General features: G+C 30.5%; 3 protein-coding genes across 5 annotated transcripts; 1 reads left to right on the top strand and 2 right to left on the bottom strand.

Annotated features, from left to right (window-relative positions):
• The first annotated feature begins 1,232 nt into the window (after nucleotides 1-1,232).
• LOC110629331 (palmitoyl-protein thioesterase 1) lies at nucleotides 1,233-6,211 on the top strand. Of its 2 annotated transcripts, XM_021776248.2 has the most exons (12): nucleotides 1,233-1,619; nucleotides 2,137-2,221; nucleotides 2,383-2,434; nucleotides 2,527-2,547; nucleotides 2,638-2,691; nucleotides 3,371-3,421; nucleotides 3,662-3,724; nucleotides 4,246-4,311; nucleotides 4,482-4,520; nucleotides 4,786-4,908; nucleotides 5,506-5,598; nucleotides 5,714-6,211. In XM_021776248.2, the coding sequence occupies exons 1-12, from the start codon at nucleotides 1,523-1,525 to the stop codon at nucleotides 6,065-6,067; spliced, it is 1,098 nt and encodes a 365-aa protein (XP_021631940.1). In that variant the 5' UTR covers nucleotides 1,233-1,522; the 3' UTR covers nucleotides 6,068-6,211. The 2 variants fall into 2 exon arrangements, with proteins under 2 accessions (XP_021631940.1, XP_043812438.1); XM_043956503.1 differs by lacking the exon at nucleotides 2,137-2,221 and having other exon boundaries at nucleotides 1,234-1,619.
• Nucleotides 6,212-6,236: 25 nt separating this feature from the next.
• LOC110629340 (phosphatidylglycerophosphate phosphatase PTPMT2) lies at nucleotides 6,237-9,504 on the bottom strand. 2 transcript variants are annotated; one of them, XM_021776259.2, is made up of 6 exons: nucleotides 8,803-9,503; nucleotides 8,182-8,304; nucleotides 7,538-7,631; nucleotides 7,345-7,427; nucleotides 7,179-7,268; nucleotides 6,237-6,832 (listed from the first exon to the last, which is right to left on the bottom strand). In XM_021776259.2, exons 1-6 carry the CDS (start codon nucleotides 9,025-9,027, stop codon nucleotides 6,443-6,445), a joined length of 1,005 nt encoding a protein of 334 aa, XP_021631951.1. In that variant the 5' UTR covers nucleotides 9,028-9,503; the 3' UTR covers nucleotides 6,237-6,442. The 2 variants fall into 2 exon arrangements, with proteins under 2 accessions (XP_021631951.1, XP_021631959.1); XM_021776267.2 differs by lacking the exon at nucleotides 8,182-8,304 and having other exon boundaries at nucleotides 8,803-9,504.
• A 5,649-nt stretch (nucleotides 9,505-15,153) lies between these two features.
• On the bottom strand, nucleotides 15,154-17,141 carry LOC110618852 (homeobox-leucine zipper protein HAT4). The gene is made up of 4 exons (XM_021762118.2): nucleotides 16,737-17,141; nucleotides 16,071-16,381; nucleotides 15,872-15,951; nucleotides 15,154-15,761 (listed from the first exon to the last, which is right to left on the bottom strand). Exons 1-4 carry the CDS (start codon nucleotides 16,885-16,887, stop codon nucleotides 15,422-15,424), a joined length of 882 nt encoding a protein of 293 aa, XP_021617810.1. The 5' UTR covers nucleotides 16,888-17,141; the 3' UTR covers nucleotides 15,154-15,421.
• Nucleotides 17,142-19,438: the final 2,297 nt, after the last annotated feature.

Here is a 19,438-nt window from a genome sequence, read left to right as displayed (position 1 = left end):
GGTTCAAACTGAAAAAATCGACTGAATCGAATTGATTTAAAAATTTAGTTCGATTTTTTATATATTTCGATTCGGTTTTCAATTTCAAAAATTTTGGTTATTTCGGATCGGTTCGATTTTGATCAGAAAAAAATCGAAAAAACCGAACCAAACCGATTAGTAATAATAATATGTTTTTTCAATAATATATAGAAATTAAATCATATTAAAATTAAAATATTTTAATTAAATTTTAAAATATTAAAAATAAAGTATAAAAAATAAAAAAATTATTAAAAATCGAAACCAATCCAACCGAACCGAACCGAACCGAATCAGACCGGTTCGGTTCGATTCGGTTTCTGACCAAAATCGGTTCGGTTCGGTTTTCATAAATACTCAAATTTCAATTTTCAGTTTATTCAGTTCGATTCGGTTTTGAACCGAATCGACCGAATGCTCACCCCTAACAGCACCTATTAAGAAGTAAATTTGAATCCGAGAGTCTCCAAATAAAAAATGCTCAAAACCCAAATGCTTAGTCGCTACCTTTAAACTCTATTTTATATAGAATCCTAAATAAAAATTAAATAATAAATTTTTATTCCATCAAAATTAAATTACAAAATTTTAAAATTTCAATAAATATATATAATATGAATGTAGGATTTTTTATTTTATTATTTATCCTTTTATTAAATATACCTTAAACTCCATATTTTTATTATTTTGCATATTTGAATTTAAAGACAAGTTGATCCACCATGACGCAACCACCGGCCTCCGCAGCAATGCATTTATAGCAACAGCCACCGACTTCCAACACTCTATCAAGTATTTCTGTGGCCTACAGTAAGCTATTTGCAAGACAAATAAAGGTGAGTTGATTGGATTACTCTCAGCTTCAAATCAGTAGCAATACTATAAAATAATTGTGTCTTGTTATAAATTCCGATTCATATTCGTCAGCATTATGGAAATCTCAAAATTTTTTTTAATGAAGTTATGTTATACTTTTTTAAAGAAAAAAAAAACATTTTATTTAAAAGTAAAATTAGATTTTAAAAATTTTTTCTCTTATTTTTTATTTATTTTAATAAAAAAAATAAAAAAAATTATTTTATTGACAAAATAAAAAAATAAAAAGTTTTAATTGATTTTTAAAAATATAAAAATTAATTTATTAATAATAATAATATTTGGGGACTAAATAGTAAATTTACATTTTTTATATACATTTGAGAGTTCAATGTGTGGAAGCGATCTCATCCGCAATATCCCATCACTTCAATGTGTGAAACTGATCTCTCATTGGCGACTTCAAGAAGGATAGTTGACAACTCCATTGATTCATCCATCAAGTTATTATTAAATGCCTTGCCCGCTACTGCGATTCCTATACTTGTCTCCGTGAATTTAGCGTCTTCTTCAAACATCACCACCCTCCGTTTTCATTCTTTCTTCTACTCCTCTTCCTCCTTTTATGCTCAAGCTTCTTTTGAAAGTTCTTGGAACTAAGTAATATACCTAAAACTCCATATTCATGGCCTTCTACTATCCGTCTGTTGCCTTTGTCTTCATTCTTGGGACATTCTTTATCGTCCCATTTGCTCGTTCTATACCCTTCATAGTTCTCCATGGTAATTGTCTCCCTATCTTCTATATAATGATTTTGTTCTTGTTTCTGTTCTGTTCTTGATTATGGATGTTTTTCTGTTTCTGGGTATTTTGATTTTAGTGATTACTGCTTATGAGAGGGCATGATTGGAGCTTACTATGTCAAGTATCAGTGCTTTTTTGTGTTGTATGCTATTTCAGTGAATTAATTAAATTGGAAAGTATAAAGAAATCAAGTATGAATTTTATGGGCATCCTCTATAAGCTGCAAACTGGGATTAGATTCTTGAAAAATAGAACTGGCAGACTTGCAGGGGTTGCATATCTTTTATTTATCTGGTTTATCCTTAATGGTGAATCATTATAAGGCGTCAACATTGTAGAAGAATTTTTGCTCTTACTTTTTAAGAAGGTGTGGAGAGTACTCTACATTTTCTTGAATTGCATATCAAATCAGATGGATTTTTTTTTGTTTCCTTTATGTTCTTATTGATTTTGTTTTTGTTCTTCTCCAAATCATTCTTGTCCCTTCTATGGCAGGAATTGGAGATCAATGCAAGAATAAAGGAGTAAAGCAGTTCACTGAGTCGCTGATTAACTTTTCTAGTTCTCCAGGATATTGCCTGTATGTAAATTTAGTTTGTGGAGTGTTTTTTTTTTTAAATTTATATACTGAAGTGTAAGCTTTCTTTCCATTTGGTCTAGATTTTTTACTTTCTTTAATGTGCGAGTAAGATTTTGTTTTCAAATGTGATGGCATTGCTTCAATCCTTTTGTTCTGTGCAGAGAAGTTGGGAATGGAATATGGGATTCCTGGTTTATGCCTCTCGAGGAACAGGTAAACTAAGTCTTAGAAATATTGAGAGTGCTATCATTCTAAATAAGATCTTCCATTGTCTTGTATGATCTGAATTCTATGGTTGTTTGCAGACGAGGATTGCTTGTAACAAGGTGTGAAAGTTCTCCGGGTAATTTTGGTTATCTAATGTATTACACCTGAATTTTACTTGCCTTTTAATATGATCACTGTCATATCTCCAGGTTAAAGAAATGAAAGAATTGAAGGAGGGCTACAACATAGTTGGTCTCTCACAGGTGATCTCTAATGGTTTTTATGTTTTCACATTGCATATATATATATATATATATATATATAAATGTTGGGGCATGCTTCTGTCAAATGTTTATTTTATTCACTTAGAAGATATCTTGATTGGTTATACAGCATTTTTCATGCAATTAGCCATACAATCTCGTTCATGTAAAATATTTTTATTGTGGTAATTCATGGGCCATGATGACTAATTAGCCTATTGTTAATGCAATCCTAATGCCTAGTGAGGAAGCTCATCATTTTGTGAAGTCCATTATGAGGTAGCTGGCCTTTTCTTATCTCTCTGCTTCAATCAGATCATTCTTCTCCATGATTTACCTTTCTCTTCCTGCTCCTCCTAATTATTCTCACTTCAATGAATTGTTTGAAATTTTATTAAATACTATAAGCTGTAACCAGTATTTCCCAAGAGACATAAAAATATTTTTGTTGGATTAGTGGTCAATATATCAACCTGTTGATTGCTCAGTTTAATTAGCAGAAATAAACTTTAAAATAAAATAAAAATCAAGCGTCTCACTCTAATTTGCATTCATTATTTTTCATAAGCTAGACTGTGTTGTTGGCTATTAAAGAGTAGGAATCTTTTCTTCTCTTTTTATCTAACATGGTTCTTATTCTCCCTTCTTTTTTTTCCCTTCGCCTCTCTTGATTTATCAGGGCAACTTAATTGCTCGAGGGGTGCTGGAGTTTTGTGAAGGTGGACCTCCTGTAAGAACCAACTACTGATAAAGCTCTCTTAACCCCTCACTTTGGAGATACATTACTTTTCTCCTCCTTTTTTGGAATATATTTTATTAATTGCAATGAATGTGTCTTGTAGTTTTTGTAAATCCTCTGACGGATTCTTCATTTTGCTGTATTTTCCATATATCAGTCATTTTAACATATTTTTGCAACAATGTATGGAGAAATGGCAATTATATAATTTCTGCTTTCTCTCTAAAACAGGTTAAGAATTACATTTCCTTAGCGGGACCTCATGCTGGTACTGCTTCTGTTCCTCTTTGTGGTGTAAGTACAATCACTACTTTAGCTTTTGATAATTTCATCTGCACAATATTTGCTTTACACTGCAACATTTTGCTCTACACTGCAACATTCTTCTTCTAAAACCAGAGAATATATATTAGCAGAAAAATTGCTTCAAAGCTTCTGCTATGTTGGAGAACTTCAATATGGTACTTTAACTTCAAAGGAAGACTGATTGCTAATGGGCCACACCTCTATGCTATTGAAAATTAGAAGACATTTTGCAAGTAAAATGCAAAATTATCTATACCCTTTAAAGAAATAGGTAGTTTATCATTTCATAATTGTGGAAGATTAATGCCAACTAAAAAGTTATTCAGTTGTTTACTGCTAGCTATTTATTTCTTTTTTTCAAACAAGAGAATTAATAGAAAAAATTAACTAAATTGAACTTTTGCGAAATTTTGTATTCCGAACATTGATCCACGACTGTTTTGCATAAATTTTTTTTACTCCATTCCCGGCTTCTGATAGAAATCTTTAAAAGAGATTCTCTTTTGCAGTCTGGTGTTTTATGCATAATTGCAAACAACCTAATTAAGGCAGAGATCTATAGTGACTATGTACAGGTATGTTATCTCTTAGCTTCCTTCAATGATGCAGCATCATAACAGTCATGTGTTATGCATCTAAGAATACTGATAAGGAAGGCTTTTTTTCAAATATATGTGAAATTTTTTGTTCTGATATTCCAACAAGGCTTGAGTTAAGAAATGAACTATGGCATGTGAAATTGCAGGATCACCTGGCTCCCGCTGGCTATCTCAAACTCCCCAATGTGAGTGCCATACATTCACCTATTAAACCAAACATTTATCTTTGTCCTAAGAGTATTATAATCACAAAATCATGCATAAATCTAAAGCCTGAGATTGACTAATTGGTAGTTGATGAATAATGCTTATGAGTTGTGAGCTTTTATCCTTGAAATGAAGTGTATATGAAGTTGATATAAGAAATTTTCCAGTTGCATCGTCATTATTCGCTGCCATTGCCATATTAGCTTGATGTCTTAGTTGTGAAAATTATTTCCCAATTGGCAGGACATCCTTCATTACTTGAAAAAGTGTAAGTTTCTCCCCAAGCTCAACAATGAACTTCCAGAGCAGAAAAACTCAACTTACAAGGAAAGATTCGCTAGCTTGCAGAATTTGGTGCTTATCAAGGTGAGGAGAATATTTCTTTTAGGACAAATATATATTTACAATCTTATATTATTTTATATTAATAAATTAAATATTAAAACTAAAATTATAATAGATTCAACTCTTAAAGTTATATGATCCTTATCAATTAAAAATAAATTAATCATATCAATGATGATTTGTTAAAAAAAATAAAAAAATAAAAAAAATAAATCAAACTCAATGTTTTTGTTAATTAGGCTTTAAATTTTTATAAAATAATAAAATCAATATTCATCTAACTTTATCGATTTATAAAAATTTAAGCCACAATTTGCAACATTTAAATTACAGTCACTAAGATGTATAATCAACTTTTTAACCTTTTTCTGAAAAATTACCCATATATCTAGTTATTGTAATTTTTAATTTTTATAAATTAAGGTGTCGAATAACTTACGATTTTAAATGTTCGTTAGGGCTAATCCCAATTAGTAATAAGACTGGAAGCACATATTCAGTCATTTCTTTTATCTCTTATGTCTCTTATGGTATCCTCATCAGATTTTCTTTTTTATTTATTTTTAAGTACGCTAATGTTTTCCTCTTATTCCACTCGCCATTGTTCCATGCCGACAGTTTGAGAACGACCGTGTTTTGATACCTAAAGAAACCTCTTGGTTTGGTTATTATCCAGATGGATCTCTTAATACAGTTATACCTCCGCAAGAGGTATGGTATGGTATTTGTTTTGTTGAATCAAAATCTGTTAGCTCTAATCTTAATACTAGGAAAAATGAAACGAGGGCAGTTTTTCCTCACTTGTTCATTTCTTTGATGCATGCAGACAAAGCTTTACAATGAGGACTGGATTGGTCTCAAGGCGTTGGATGAAGCTGGAAGAGTTCATTTTGTAAACGTGTCAGGGGGCCACCTCGGAATATCCACAAGTGATATGAAAAAGCATGTTGTGCCTTACTTGGTGGATCAACAATCAGCAATAACAGATAGCAAAGCTGGGGCGCAGGGAATCACGACAAACATTAAGGGAGAACAAGATTTGAAAGGATTCAGCCATACGTCATCTGAAGAGATGCTAGATGGATCATCATCGTATCAGTGGCCCTCATCAGTGAAAGGCTTTTTTATGGAGCTTGTTGGGCTGGCAGTGGCAGAGGAGAATGCTTCAGATAAATTCTGAATTGGAACGCTGGTTGCTTCAGTAGTTTATACTCTAGATGGCATCATAGATTAAGGAAAAAATATACATATAATTATTAGAATCAAGGGTTACTATCGCTTATTGGTACCGTGGATATACAAGTTTCTCTTCCATGATTAAGCACTTAGTAACGAGCATAGAGAACAAATTTTCCCCACGAAATGCATCCATAATTGATGAAACACAATGTTTTCTTACACTTACGATTCAGGACAAGAAGTCGATTTACAACGGGTCATGGAAATGGAGTTTCTCCAGCCTCGTATACATTATTCATCATTTATATGCGGAAAGGATAACTTGGAAAGGAAAGGAAACTCGTTAATTCACCCTTGTGCAATTTCAGCAGGCCTCTCAATAGACTTGGATGTCAACGCTAATACCTCCCAAGTGATTGGCCCGGATTGAGCAGCTGTTCTCTGTGCTTAGCTGCTTTCTCAATATCTTTTGGTTAGTATGGCAGCGGAACCACAGATAGGAACAGGATATTCTTGCCAATGCTGCTTGACCTGCAACTCTAACTCGATAGACCACACTTAGATCAGCCCATATCTCTCTTCTCACAGTGTCCGACTCATGTGTGTGGTCATACCCATCAAGATCTGCCTCTGTAACAATGACTACAGAACCATCATCAAAAGCCACAATATCACGAGATTGCGCTGGCCTGGGGGTTTTCAAGATCAGATCAGTTGTCTTAAGAGCACATCTTCTAACCTTAAGATTATAGTATTCCTGAACAGCCTGCAACGACAAGTAATATTTGGAACCTTTAACAAATATGAAATAATGATGATGCTAACAATAAACATGGCAATCATCACCACATCCCTCCCCTTTAAATTTTTTTTCTCTTTTTTTCCCCTCTCCTTTTCTAATTTCATAGGGAAATGACTGAATCTCTAAAAGTTGAAGACTAAAAGCAGTTTCAGAAGATTCTATCTTTTGTTAATCCTACATGGTCTTCAATAATGATGTGCCTAGCAAACTAAACTGGCGTTATATATTAACTCAACAGTTCCCTAAACTTCATAATAGCAAATTGCAGTGAATTTCATCAATTTGGATCACAAGTCTTGGCAGAAAATACCTTCCACTGAGCAGATGCTAGAAGCACCCTTGGCCTGATTGACCTGACATAATCATATGCAACTTCAGGTGTCATCTGCTTGTATTGCACCTGAACACAAAGTATCACAGGAAGTCAAGATTTTCCCAGATATTACAACGCCATTTAAGTCCATTTAGAGTACTACCAGGTAACATAGAACAATCGTTGTACTGCGCCCCCGACCAGCCTTACAATGAACATATGTAGTCCACCCTTGCAATACATTCTCTGCAAGCACGAATATATGAGATACCAGAATCACATGTACGAACATTTTCCAGTTAACATAAAGGTTCTCATACCTCATAGAAATCATCTAGAATATGTAGGAATCTTACCATGAATGAAATCCACAGCTTGGCAAATATCACTCAAGGAAGGCGCAAAGCAGTAGTCTCTTGTAGGAATGACCAGATGATTGATCCCATAAGCCTAGCAAAATATCTCAATAAATTAATAAAAAATACATATAAAAAATAAGAACAATGTCAAAATGAAGTGGATCGGCATATATATGATGCTGATATGCTAGGATCTATATTTGTCAACTTGAGACTTAAAAATCTTCATTTTGTGAATTAAGATTGAGAATCTAATCATAAGATTTGAATGAAATTCTTAAAGTTAATTAAAAATATAAAAATGCCCTAAAAAAATAAGCAAAAAAAATTATTACAAGCACATATTTTGATAAATATGGCATTATTATTTTAACTATTCAGAAGTATGTTCTGAAATAGTTATACTATATTCTTAATATGTTATATAGGTTCATGTTATAAATTATAAACTCTTGAATCATGACCCCATAGATTTGAATTGCTTGAATGAGGAATCCAATTGAATTCCACATGTTGAATTGTATAAATCATAAGATTCTAACACAAATAGATTCAACCCAACAACTAGGCTCAAGAAAAGAGCCCACACCCCCCCCCCCCCCCCACACACACACACAGACGGAACAAGCAAATGCCCACACATGATATAGAGATGTCGGAACCAATGTCTCATATGACTCATTCAATGTGATCACACCATGAACACCGAGCTCTTTTAGGCATGGAACATCTGTAGGGAATGGAACAGCACCTAGCAATATGAACTGCAAAAGAACTTATTAGAATTAGCAAGAAATTTAATTGCCACAATACATCGAGTAGACATGTAAACGCGATACACAAGCTAAGCAAGGTCCAATCAGTCTTGTCCAAGAAATTGTTAAAAGGGATACACCCTTGCACTTAACAGAAAGTTTCCACGAGAACAAGAAATGCAAAATAAAGCCAAAACTGTACTGAATTTGCATGATTTCTGTGATATCATTAACCAAAGTTTGCTGCAACCATTGATTGATCATCCATCGCCCACTTTTCTTCTCTATAGATTTGGAACTCAAGATACCCAAAACATGATACAAATAAATCCCAAGTAAACGAGGCATAGTACAGTGCACAATGCACATAAACAGAAAATTGAATGTCAAAGTGAACATCAGGTTAATAACATCCATACATGCGAAGTTTCCTAAAATACCACCATATGAAATTTAAACCAAAACAAGCTAAGACAATGCAGAGGTACCACAAATGACAAATTATACCTCGTCGACCCTGTCCCACCAGCGGAATTCAGCCTGAAACTTGTTCCTAACAACATTATAAAGCAAAGTTGGATAAAACAACGCCCGTGCCCCTGCTCCGATGAAAACCCTCTTCGCGTCCCACGAAACAACGCCTTCACCACTGCTTTTATTGGCAATTTCCACGCACGATTTCTCCTCCCCCCCACTCTCTACCTCACCGACCTTCAATTCCTCAATAATCATAATATCCTCGATATTCAAACAGCAAAACTAAACCACAACACCGAACGAATTCCACACAAAAAAGCCCCAATTCAAAATATGACGTATATACAGATATGCGTATAAATTTACACAAATTGTCGATCAAGAGATGGACAACGAAACCCTTCACATCACTAATAACGGGAAACCCTAATAAATTGACATAATTGACAGACAGAGGCTGGAAGTTTTGCAGGGAAGACAGAAACAGAAATTGAGAACAAAAGAAGAAATGGATTTGGAGAAAATTGAATAGTGATTTCCAGAAGAAATCACAATCACCATGGTATAATAAAACAGAGGGCGAAAGAGGTGAAGAGATCGGTGATTTAGAAACCCTACCGCAGGACTTGTGTTTTAGGGATTGTCTGGGTTACTTGCAGCTTCTGAAAGAGCGAGAGAGATTGGAGTTGAAGATGTGAAGAGGGTGGGTGGAGAGATAAAAGTGACGTGAAGGTGTTGAAGGAAAGATATGTGAATGGGGTCAGTGGTGACACGTGGCAACCTTATGTGGAATTTTAGGTGAAAGTTGGAGGTGTTTGTTGGACATGGCGTGCAAATTGCGGAAATTTACATAAAAGAGAGAGTCTTCGCTAATGCCTAATCAAGTTTCGATTCAATAAAATCTCCATCCAACTCCATTTAATTTTAAAATTTTATAATATTCCATTTATTAAAATTAATGAGTTGAATTCATTTTCTGCATTTATGAGTTGATTCATAAATAAATTTATAAACAGTATCATTACATAAATTAAATTTATTATTATAAAAAAATAAATTTAAATCATATATATTTTTTCAAATTAAATTTAAATTTTTTAAAATTTAATTCTATATAATTTAATTATATTTTTAATTTTTATATATTTAAATCATTACAAATTTAAAAATTTATTTTTATAAATTTATGATTAATTAAAATTATTTTAATTTTAAATTTATTAATTTTAAATTAAAATTTATTATACATATAAATAAACAACCCATTAACTAAATTTAATGGAAACTCAACTCGATAAAATTCTATCATTCATTTGCTAAATGATCTAAATTTAAATTTTTTAATATTCAACTCTAAATTTAAAATAAATAAAATTTAAATTCAGTTCAAACTTAAAAAATTTTTGAAAAATTAAATTTAAACTATTTAAAACTCGATTCGACTCCATTCATTTATATTTTACTATTTATTTTTATATATTTTTATTTATTTTTTTATAAATAATAATTTTTTAAAATAAATAATTCAAAAAAAAATAGTTAAAATTAAACCGATTTAATTGAAAATTGAAAAACCCAATTCGATTTAGATAAAAACTCATTATATTGTTATTATTTTGTCTGTTTGTAAATTTTCTTTATATATATATATATATATTGATGTAATTGATTATGGAGTTAAAATTTGATAGCACTTGGCATAGATGTCACTAATTCTAATATGTTAAAAAAATTCATTGATTATTATATTTGTGCTCTTAATATATAGCTTTATATTTGCAAAGTTTGATTTTCAGTGACAAAAAATTACCCACTCATTTTGTTTCAAAAATATGCAAATATCATTTTAAATTGAGGTAAAATATATAGTGTATTCCTAAAAATTAATCTATTTAAATTTAATTAATATTATTAATATTTAAATCATCACGAATATTAATTATTAAATTTAAATTTATTTTATCTCTTTTCATTATAGTTAGATCGAATTTAATATTAAAAATTTATACAAAACAGCTCTAAATAAATAATTTTAATAAATTTATTTAAAGGGAGATTTCGTATCTTTCGCTTAATATTGTCTTTTATTTTATTAAACTCTATTAAAATTGCTTTTCAAATTGATTTTTTTTAAAAACCATTAATTTAATAAAAATTTTCATTTCACATTATTTTTGTAAAATGTTGTTTTAAACATTATTTTGATTATTAATCCCTTGAAAAAAGCTCTTTATAAAAGGAGAAATATTTTTATGTTAGAAAATAATTTTATGAGGGAATATGAATGATCGGTATATTTAGTTTTTTTTTTTTAATTTTCAGATAAAGCACTCATTCTCATTTATTTTTATTTTCACAAAAATTTTAAAAACAATTATAAAAAATTATTTAAAAAATTTCACTACTGTACTATATACTTATTTTATTATTAATTAAATTTTAAACTTTATAGGTTTTTTTTAATTATGTAGTTAAAATATTAACGAAATTGCCACTTAGCAATTAGTTTGCGGAAAAATGTAAATATTTGAAAATTCAAAATTTTATCGATAATATTTTAAATTCATAATAGAACAACAAACTCTTGTAAAGTTTATTTTTTTAATCATTTATTCGAAATTAAATTAGAAAAATAATTTTATAACTTTGAATTGAGTTTGTTTCTAATAATTGAGAATGTCAAAAAAAATGAGGTAGCAAAATATATTTAGAAATTTCTTAATGATGAAGATTCTATTAATGTTCTCTTCCTTTAAATACCAACCACAAAAAAAAATAGTATTAAAAAAAATTTATACCAATTTTATAATTTCTTTTTAATTAATGTTGAAGTCATGTCAATCTAATCAAACTCCACTCAATTTTTCTTAAATCGGTTCCATCTCAATATTGTGCCAGATAAGGATGGAATTTCTAATTTTTTTTATTTTTTTTTTGGAAAATGCAAGCGGAATTGCATTAAAATGGTGAAGCATGCTAACAGTACAAAGGCAGCAGCTACAACTCTCAAACCAAGTGCATAATTAACAAGCCCAATCCAGTAAGGTTTAATCCATATGCAACCCAACCAAGTTGAACCGGTCTGCATGACCACACAAAGTGACAGTCAGAGAAAATCACAGCTCCATCATCTAGAGATGAGCATTCGGTCGGTTTGATTTAAAACCGAACCGAACCGAATAAATTAAAAACCGAAATTTTAATATTTATAAAAACCGAATCGAATCGATTTTGATCAAAATCCGAATCGAATCGAACCGGTCTGATTCGGTTCGATTTGATCGGTTTCGATTTTTAATAAATTTTTTATTTTTTACGCTTTATTTTTAATATTTTAAATTTTAATTAAAATATTTTAATCTTAATATAATTTAATTTATCTATATTATTGAAAATAACATATTATTATTACTAATCGATTCGATTCGATTTTTTTATTTTTTTTTATTAAAATCGAATCGAATCGAAATAATCAAAATTTTTAAAATTAAAAATTAAATCAAACCAAATTAAATAAAATATCAAATTAAATTTTAAAATTAATTTAATTCCATCAATTTATGGAATTTAAATCAAATACCATTAACCCCTACCACCATCTGTACCAGCACGGCTGCTGGCGGAAAATGCGGAGATGTATGACATAATTAAAAATTATAATCACTAAAAAATATTAATTTTATTGAAAATTAAAATTTTTATAATAAAAAAATATTTTTATTATTTTTTTCCTCTCTTTTCTGACTTTTTATCGGTTCAAATTTTTAAAACTCATAATAATCAAAACTATCTACAAAACATTTTTAGAATTAATTATAACATAGCAACTATGGTAATAAAAAAAATTCAAAAATATAATTGTAAAAAATTATTTTAAACAAACCGCAATTCTTTTTTAAGAAATTTACATAAAAATGTAATGTTTATAAGCAATAATGATTTACCTAAAGTTTTTTACCATAGTTTTATTGAAAATTACATCAACTAATTAACATAAAGAATTTTTTATAAAATTACTTTTCCTTCAACACAGATTTAACAAAATTTCGTATATGTAGTCAGAAGCCTGAAAAGATGGGTGAAGGTAGAAGAAAGTCAAGGCTGAAAGAAGGAAAGGGTTCATGGTGGATGATAATTTTGATACTTCCCACTGTCTTATAAATATAAATTTAATTTAATTTTTTTTTATTATAAGTCACTCTAATTTTTTGTTCAATTTTTTAATTTACTAATATACTCATGTTTTTAAAAAAATTCATTAAAAAATAATTGAGCTTTTTAATTTTAATATGTTAATGTAAGTGGATACTTGATAATATTATCAACTACAATTTTTTCAATAAATGTAAAAATAGAACTAAATCTATTTTTTTAGAAAAAAAATTATATGAACGAAAAATTTATAGTATAAAAATTAATAAAATTATATATATTTTTAATAAAAAAAATGAAATTTTTTTATAATATTTTAAAATTATTATTAAATCATCGTCATAACAGCACTAAGACAATAATTTTACAACTCCAAAAAGTAGTAGTTTTCACAAAATATTTTAAAATGACATTAAATAAAACGCTATTTATTACTATATTTCTTTGTCTTCTTTTAAGTTATTATTCAAATATTTGAATAATGACGATTTAATTTTTAAAAATATAAAAAAATTATAATTTATTCTGTTATTTTTAAGAGAAAAAATCATAAAACAATTTTATTAATTAAATATTATTATTAATGAACTAAAAAAATTCAACAATCTATTCCAGTCATGTCGCTTTTTATAAATGTTTTATTGTTATAGCGTTAGTGTTCATAATAATTTAATCAAATGATTATTTTGATTTTTTTTTAAAATAATTTCATCAACTAAATAATCGGGCTTTAGCCCATAACAACTTTTGAACCTGACCCAAACCCAGACTTAGAATCCTAACTCTGAGAAGACTGAAATCCCTCTATCATCGCCTGTTATCACTTACCATCAGGCATCAGGGATTCAACAGCAACAAGCTTTTTGCAATCCACAAAAAATTACAAATAGCGCCTTTTTTTTTTTTTTTTTATAAAATTTCCTGAGATACTTAAAATAAAATTGTTTAAAAAGTTTCCAAATAATAACCTCTCATTTCATCTACAAAGCTTTTGTAGTCACCATTTTCTTTGAGTCTCCCACTTTTCCCAGCACAAGCTCCTGAATTCATCATCAACCATACACTCAACAACAGGGGCTGGGAGTTTCTCCAACTTATTTTTGTTGGTATAGCTGTTTCTTATGGCCTGTTTAGCCGACAGAGTGATGAGGCAGAAAAAGATAATAACCCTCAAAATTTGATAATGCTCTAGAAGTTTCTTCAGGTTTTGATGATGAAGCTGATACCAAGAAGGGAAATTTTCATTGGCCCAATCATTTTGCTGTGGTGAGGCAGAAAATATGAAAATATTTAAATTATTAAAAATATTTTTTAATTAAAAAAATAAATAATTTTGATGGGTCTTAGAACATGGGCTCATTTCTAATTGATGGGTCTCAAATCCTTATATTTAGGACTTTAGCCCCATATTTACTATCAATGCAATTGTAATTAGGGGTGATCATTCGGTCGGTTCGGTTCAAAACCGAACCGAACCGAATAAATCAAAAATCAAAATTTTAGTATTTATGAAAATCGAACCGAATCGATTTTGATCAGAAACTGAATCGAATCGAACCGGTCTGATTCGGTTCGATTCGGTTCGATTTGATCGGTTTCGATTTGTAATAATTTTTTTATTTTTTACACTTTATGTTTTTAAATTTTAAAATTTAATTAAAATATTTTGATTTAATTTCTCTATAGTATTGAGAAAATATATTATTATCACTAATCGGTTCGATTCAATTTTTTCAGTTTTTTTCTGATTAAAATTAAATCGAACCGAAATATATAAAAAACTAAACTAAATTTTCAAATCGATTTGATTCGATCAATTTTTTCAGTTTGAACCGAATACTGCTCACCCATGTAGGAACAAAAAAAACACATAACTAAAATAAAATTTTAAATTAATAATTTTGCATTTAAAAAAGAATTGGACAATTATTAATTAGAATATAGTGTTCTATAAAGTATCCCAAAAAAGGTGTTATTAATATTTTAAAAAATGATGTGAATCTATTTAATTTATTGTCAATTATCACAACTAGAAAATTAAAATTAATTTTTATTTACAATTTTTTAACACCAACCTTGGAAAATTAATATAAGGGATTACTTTGAAATTTCCAGCGCCTAGGTTTAGCCCATTGAATAAGTCATTTTGAATTTTTGTATAAGTTCAATTAACCGTCAAACATGGCTATTGAATTTGAAGTTTCCAAAAAAAAAAATCATCAGTATTAATTTAGCGCTAAAAAAAATTAAATTAATTACATGTCAACACTCCTCAAAAGGAGATTGCTGGGTCAATAATACAAAACATGCAGACCCACCAAATCACCCCTACACCCACCATATCTCAGACCTAACTTTCAACACAGCAAATTTGCATCAGTTCTTTCATCTTCTGCCCCCTTCATATACTACACATTTGACATTCCAACATACAGGATCATTAATATACATACAAATTTCTTACATTCACCAAAATGTCCTTGCTTGTGATTCTTAATCACGACCGAGGACGCAGCCCATAAAACGGGACCGCCGCTGGGGCCCATGGATTCATGGGGATGGGCCTGTGGTGGTACGTGGCGCCCATATGTGGATGGGGCAGAGGATGAGGCCGATCTACGGTTGATGATGCGGATGAAGGTGGGACAGCAACACGCTCACATGAGGGGCACATGGTGAGGGTGGTGGGTGGATTCATTTGCAGGTAGAACTGTGGGGAAAGTTTCAGTGCTCTCAGTTCCTGAACTTCTTTCTGCAACCGTCTGTTTTCTTCAGTTAGATTCTCACAGCATCTCTTCAAGAACTCACAGTCTACTTCTGTCTGCTTCAATTTGGTCCTGCAAATCATTTCCCATTCAAAAGCCTCAATAAATAAAGCTGAAAAATGACATATTCAAACAAATTCATATTCCGAAACTACCCTTCAGATTATAGAATAATATCTCACCTTGCCCGTCTGTTCTGAAACCACACCTCCACTTGTCTGGGTCTCAGGCCCAGCCGCTTAGCCAATGCCAACTTTTGCTTCTGCACAAGACAAAACCCATACATTCGTTACTCAATTACCATAATACCCTTCTAATAATATTATTTTCTCTGTTTCGTCGCTGAGAAAAAAGCTGGAAGATAAAGAAAATTTAACTTACTGGATTGAGGGTGTTGTGCTCTTTGAAACTCTCTTCAAGAATAGCAGACTGATCTTTAGAGAGCCTGAGCTTCTTTCTTGAGTTGTCTCCATCTTCCTCGTCGCTGATTCCACGAGAACAATCTCTATCCATCTCCAGCTCATCTCCATTTCCTTCCCTTTCGCTTCTCTTTCCACTTGCACACGATATCGTGCTGTTCGGTGATGAGACACCCGCTTCCTCTTCGCAATCGACTGTTGATGGTAGACTATTCACATCGATTCCTCGTAGGAAAGATCTCGCGTCGGCGCGGCACGAATCAGAGTTTGGATCTGCATGCGAGATTGAGTCAGTGAGAAACGCTGCTTGAATTTTCTAGGCGTGGATCTAGAGGGAAAAAAAAAAGGGCTTTGCATGAATAAAGGCGAATTGAAAACGATCCACGAAAAGCCAGGTTTAAATATCGCAAAAAAAAAAAAAAGAAAAGGATCTAACATGGAAAAAGCTGGAAAAAAAAAACGCTTAGGTTTAAATGGTTTGAAAAGACAGAACAATTTTCAATACATAAAAGCTTTATACTCTGTTAGTTTCTCTGGAAAGTGAACACAAGAAGGAAGGTGGAAGAAAAATCAAGTGCAGATCTGAAACTGGACACCATGCAGGGAAACAAAAGGAAAGAAAGCATACCTGAAGAAGGGAAGGTGTTATTACATGAAGGTTTAAGAGAATTAGCAGAAGATGGGAGCAGCGAAGGCATAAGATTGAGCTGCAAAGAATGGCAATTTTGAGGAAAACTCAAGCTCAGGCTCAAACCCAAATCTTCTCTGTCAACCATCATCTTACTGGCTTGCCAACAATTGTAGACTAAAGCTGGTGAGTAAACGTAAGCAGAAGTTGTCTGAGACTGCAACCAGGTAGCCGAGAAAGAAAGCAAAGAAATGTGGGGAGGTGTGGCGTTGGATTGAGAGAGAAAGCAGGAGTTTATGGGGATGGTGGTGGAGGAGAGTGCGTGGGAGATTATATAGAAAGAAGAGAGAAGAGGGCTAGGCAGGTGTGTGTGCAAGTGTTGAACATGAGTTGGCGTCAGGACACCAATTAACTCAATCATGTGTTTTGCCTCCCCAAATAATAATAAATGCTAACACTAGTTTTACTTTCTTTAATTTCTCCCACATCAATTTCTGCCCTGTTTGTCCCCTCCGTTTACCTACGATCGTGAACCGGAAACCTGCAAAAATTACCGCATGTTTAGGAAGCTTTAAAAAAAAAAAAAAGCTAATGAATAATATTTATTTAATAAAAAAAATATATTTTAAAGAAAATAATTTTTTTCTTTTCAAAAAAATTCTAATATTTTGAAAATTTTATTATCTCATATACATATAGTTCAGTAATATATTTTATTTTTTAAATTAAAATTAAATAATATAAAATAAATTATTTTATTGAAAATATTTTTTAGGAAAAATTTTTAAACAAATATTTTCAAGTACAATTATTTTATGTAAATAAACCAATGTGTTAATATATTTTATTTTTAAATTAAAATTAAATAATAAAAAATAATTTATTTTATTAAAAAATCGCACTCATTATTCTAACACTATAAAAATCTGACCTATTGTAATCCATACCTCTATTTTCCTTCTTTATTGAAGTCTTTTTTTTTTTTTAATTATGTAAAACTATTGAGTTTACTCACTTTACTATCTATAATTTTTTTATTATAAAATAAATTTACTGTTATTTTTATATAAATTAAAAATATAATTTTAATTATATATTTTATTTGTATATTCTATAAAAATTAAATAATTTGTGATAATAAATTATTATTATTATTATTTGCTTCACATCAAATTTAGCACATATTATAAAGTTAATAAAAAAAAATTTATTTTTAATGATTATGTAAATTATTATTAAAAAAATAGATCAATAATATAAAATAAATATATAACTAATAACTAAGAGGGAAAATTAGGTGTATGTAAATTCTTTTAAAATCTGTAGTTGAAATGAAATGCAAAATAATGCATTCCATCAAATCCAAAATAATGCAAGTAGTTTAGAGTTATTAAAATTGAAAAATAGCAGCTAAGCAAAAGCGAAAAAAAACAAGAAGCGTATCACCGTGAATCTATGTCATTAACGAGGTGGGCCACATCAGGCTGAGAACCATCACACAGTTTATCACATTCCCTGGGTTCACCATCAACGGCGGCGATCAAAGATTTTGGAGTGTGGGTGGGGTCATGATATCCTGTTGTTGCTACATAATTAGGCCGAAGCCAGACAACCATCAAATCAGAGACTGAATGGTTGATGATTAGAAGCGGACAGATCTACTTTTGTTTTCGATCATCCACTTCCCATTATCTTTCTTTTTGGAAAATCATTTTCTCATGCGATCGGCACGGGGAGAGGGGAAGGGCTGACAGGGTCCGTCTACAGGATCAGACCGTCGCTTTCATTCACCTTTTCTTTTTTTTTTATATATATATATATATACCGATTGCCACACACAGCGCGTGTTCTCCACTCCCACTCTCAACTATATTAATTTAAAAAAATTTATCATTTAATTTTCATTAATCAATTTTTTAATTTTAAAAAATATATTAAAATAATCATTAATATATTAAAAATTATTAATTAATCATTTCATTAATTTTATTTATTAAATATTTTAATTTTTACTTATTATAGAATTTGTTAATTTTATAAAAAAATTTACTAATTTAATCTTGTGAAGCGTGTTGGTGACGGAAAGGAGAGCGAGCGTCTAATACATTAATACTACCGTCAGTTGTAACCAATGGGATGGGTAGAGGCCAAGAGTGAAACCGGTTTGATGTCTAACCGGCTAAAATCTGATGGCTTCTCATTTTTTCATTGGATCTATCGAACAGATAGAAATATACTTTTGTTTTTTAAAAAATAAAATTTAAGTTTTATAAATTTATATTTTTATACATCTTAAATCATAAACTTTTTTTATAATAATTTATTCATTAACTTAATACTATACTAATTAACACACGAATTTATACATAAATACTTAATTTAAAAATTACTAATTATATTTTTTAATTCACATTAAAATAGAATTATTGTAGTATATAAGAGCATATATTAATTTTAACTAATAATAAAAAATAATTTATCCTATTAGTTTTGTGGTGGGGAGGGAAAAAGGACGAGGGGGCAGGAGAGAGTGGAGTTCACGTGGGCTGAGAGGGTGCGGGAAATAAGGGGAAGCGTAGGAAAAAGCAAAAGCCAAAAACACTCCTATTGCCTCCCCTTCGAACTCACGTGGACCAACATGTTTTTGCCTGGAGACACGTGCCCACACACTTCCTTGCGGGACCCATCGTCTTTTTGAGACT

This window comes from Manihot esculenta, chromosome 1 (assembly GCF_001659605.2).
Source record: "Manihot esculenta cultivar AM560-2 chromosome 1, M.esculenta_v8, whole genome shotgun sequence".
NCBI classification, from domain to species: Eukaryota; Viridiplantae; Streptophyta; class Magnoliopsida; order Malpighiales; family Euphorbiaceae; genus Manihot; species Manihot esculenta.
This window is presented reverse-complemented; position numbering and strand designations above follow the sequence as displayed.

Coding starts and splice junctions, on each gene's coding strand:
- LOC110629331 (XM_021776248.2), top strand. CDS start 1,523: ATGGCCTTCTACTATCCGTCTGTTGCCTTTGTCTTCATTCTTGGGACA. Junction 1,620..2,136: donor ACCCTTCATAGTTCTCCATG/GTAATTGTCTCC, acceptor CTTCTATGGCAG/GAATTGGAGATCAATGCAAG. Junction 2,692..3,370: donor ACATAGTTGGTCTCTCACAG/GTGATCTCTAAT, acceptor TTGATTTATCAG/GGCAACTTAATTGCTCGAGG.
- LOC110629340 (XM_021776259.2), bottom strand. CDS start 9,027: ATGATTATTGAGGAATTGAAGGTCGGTGAGGTAGAGAGTGGGGGGGAG. Junction 8,305..8,802: donor GGTGGGACAGGGTCGACGAG/GTATAATTTGTC, acceptor GTTCTTTTGCAG/TTCATATTGCTAGGTGCTGT. Junction 6,833..7,178: donor TAGCATCTGCTCAGTGGAAG/GTATTTTCTGCC, acceptor TTGTCGTTGCAG/GCTGTTCAGGAATACTATAA.
- LOC110618852 (XM_021762118.2), bottom strand. CDS start 16,887: ATGATGGTTGACAGAGAAGATTTGGGTTTGAGCCTGAGCTTGAGTTTT. Junction 15,952..16,070: donor AGCACAACACCCTCAATCCA/GTAAGTTAAATT, acceptor TGTCTTGTGCAG/AAGCAAAAGTTGGCATTGGC. Junction 15,762..15,871: donor TTTCAGAACAGACGGGCAAG/GTGAGATATTAT, acceptor AATGATTTGCAG/GACCAAATTGAAGCAGACAG.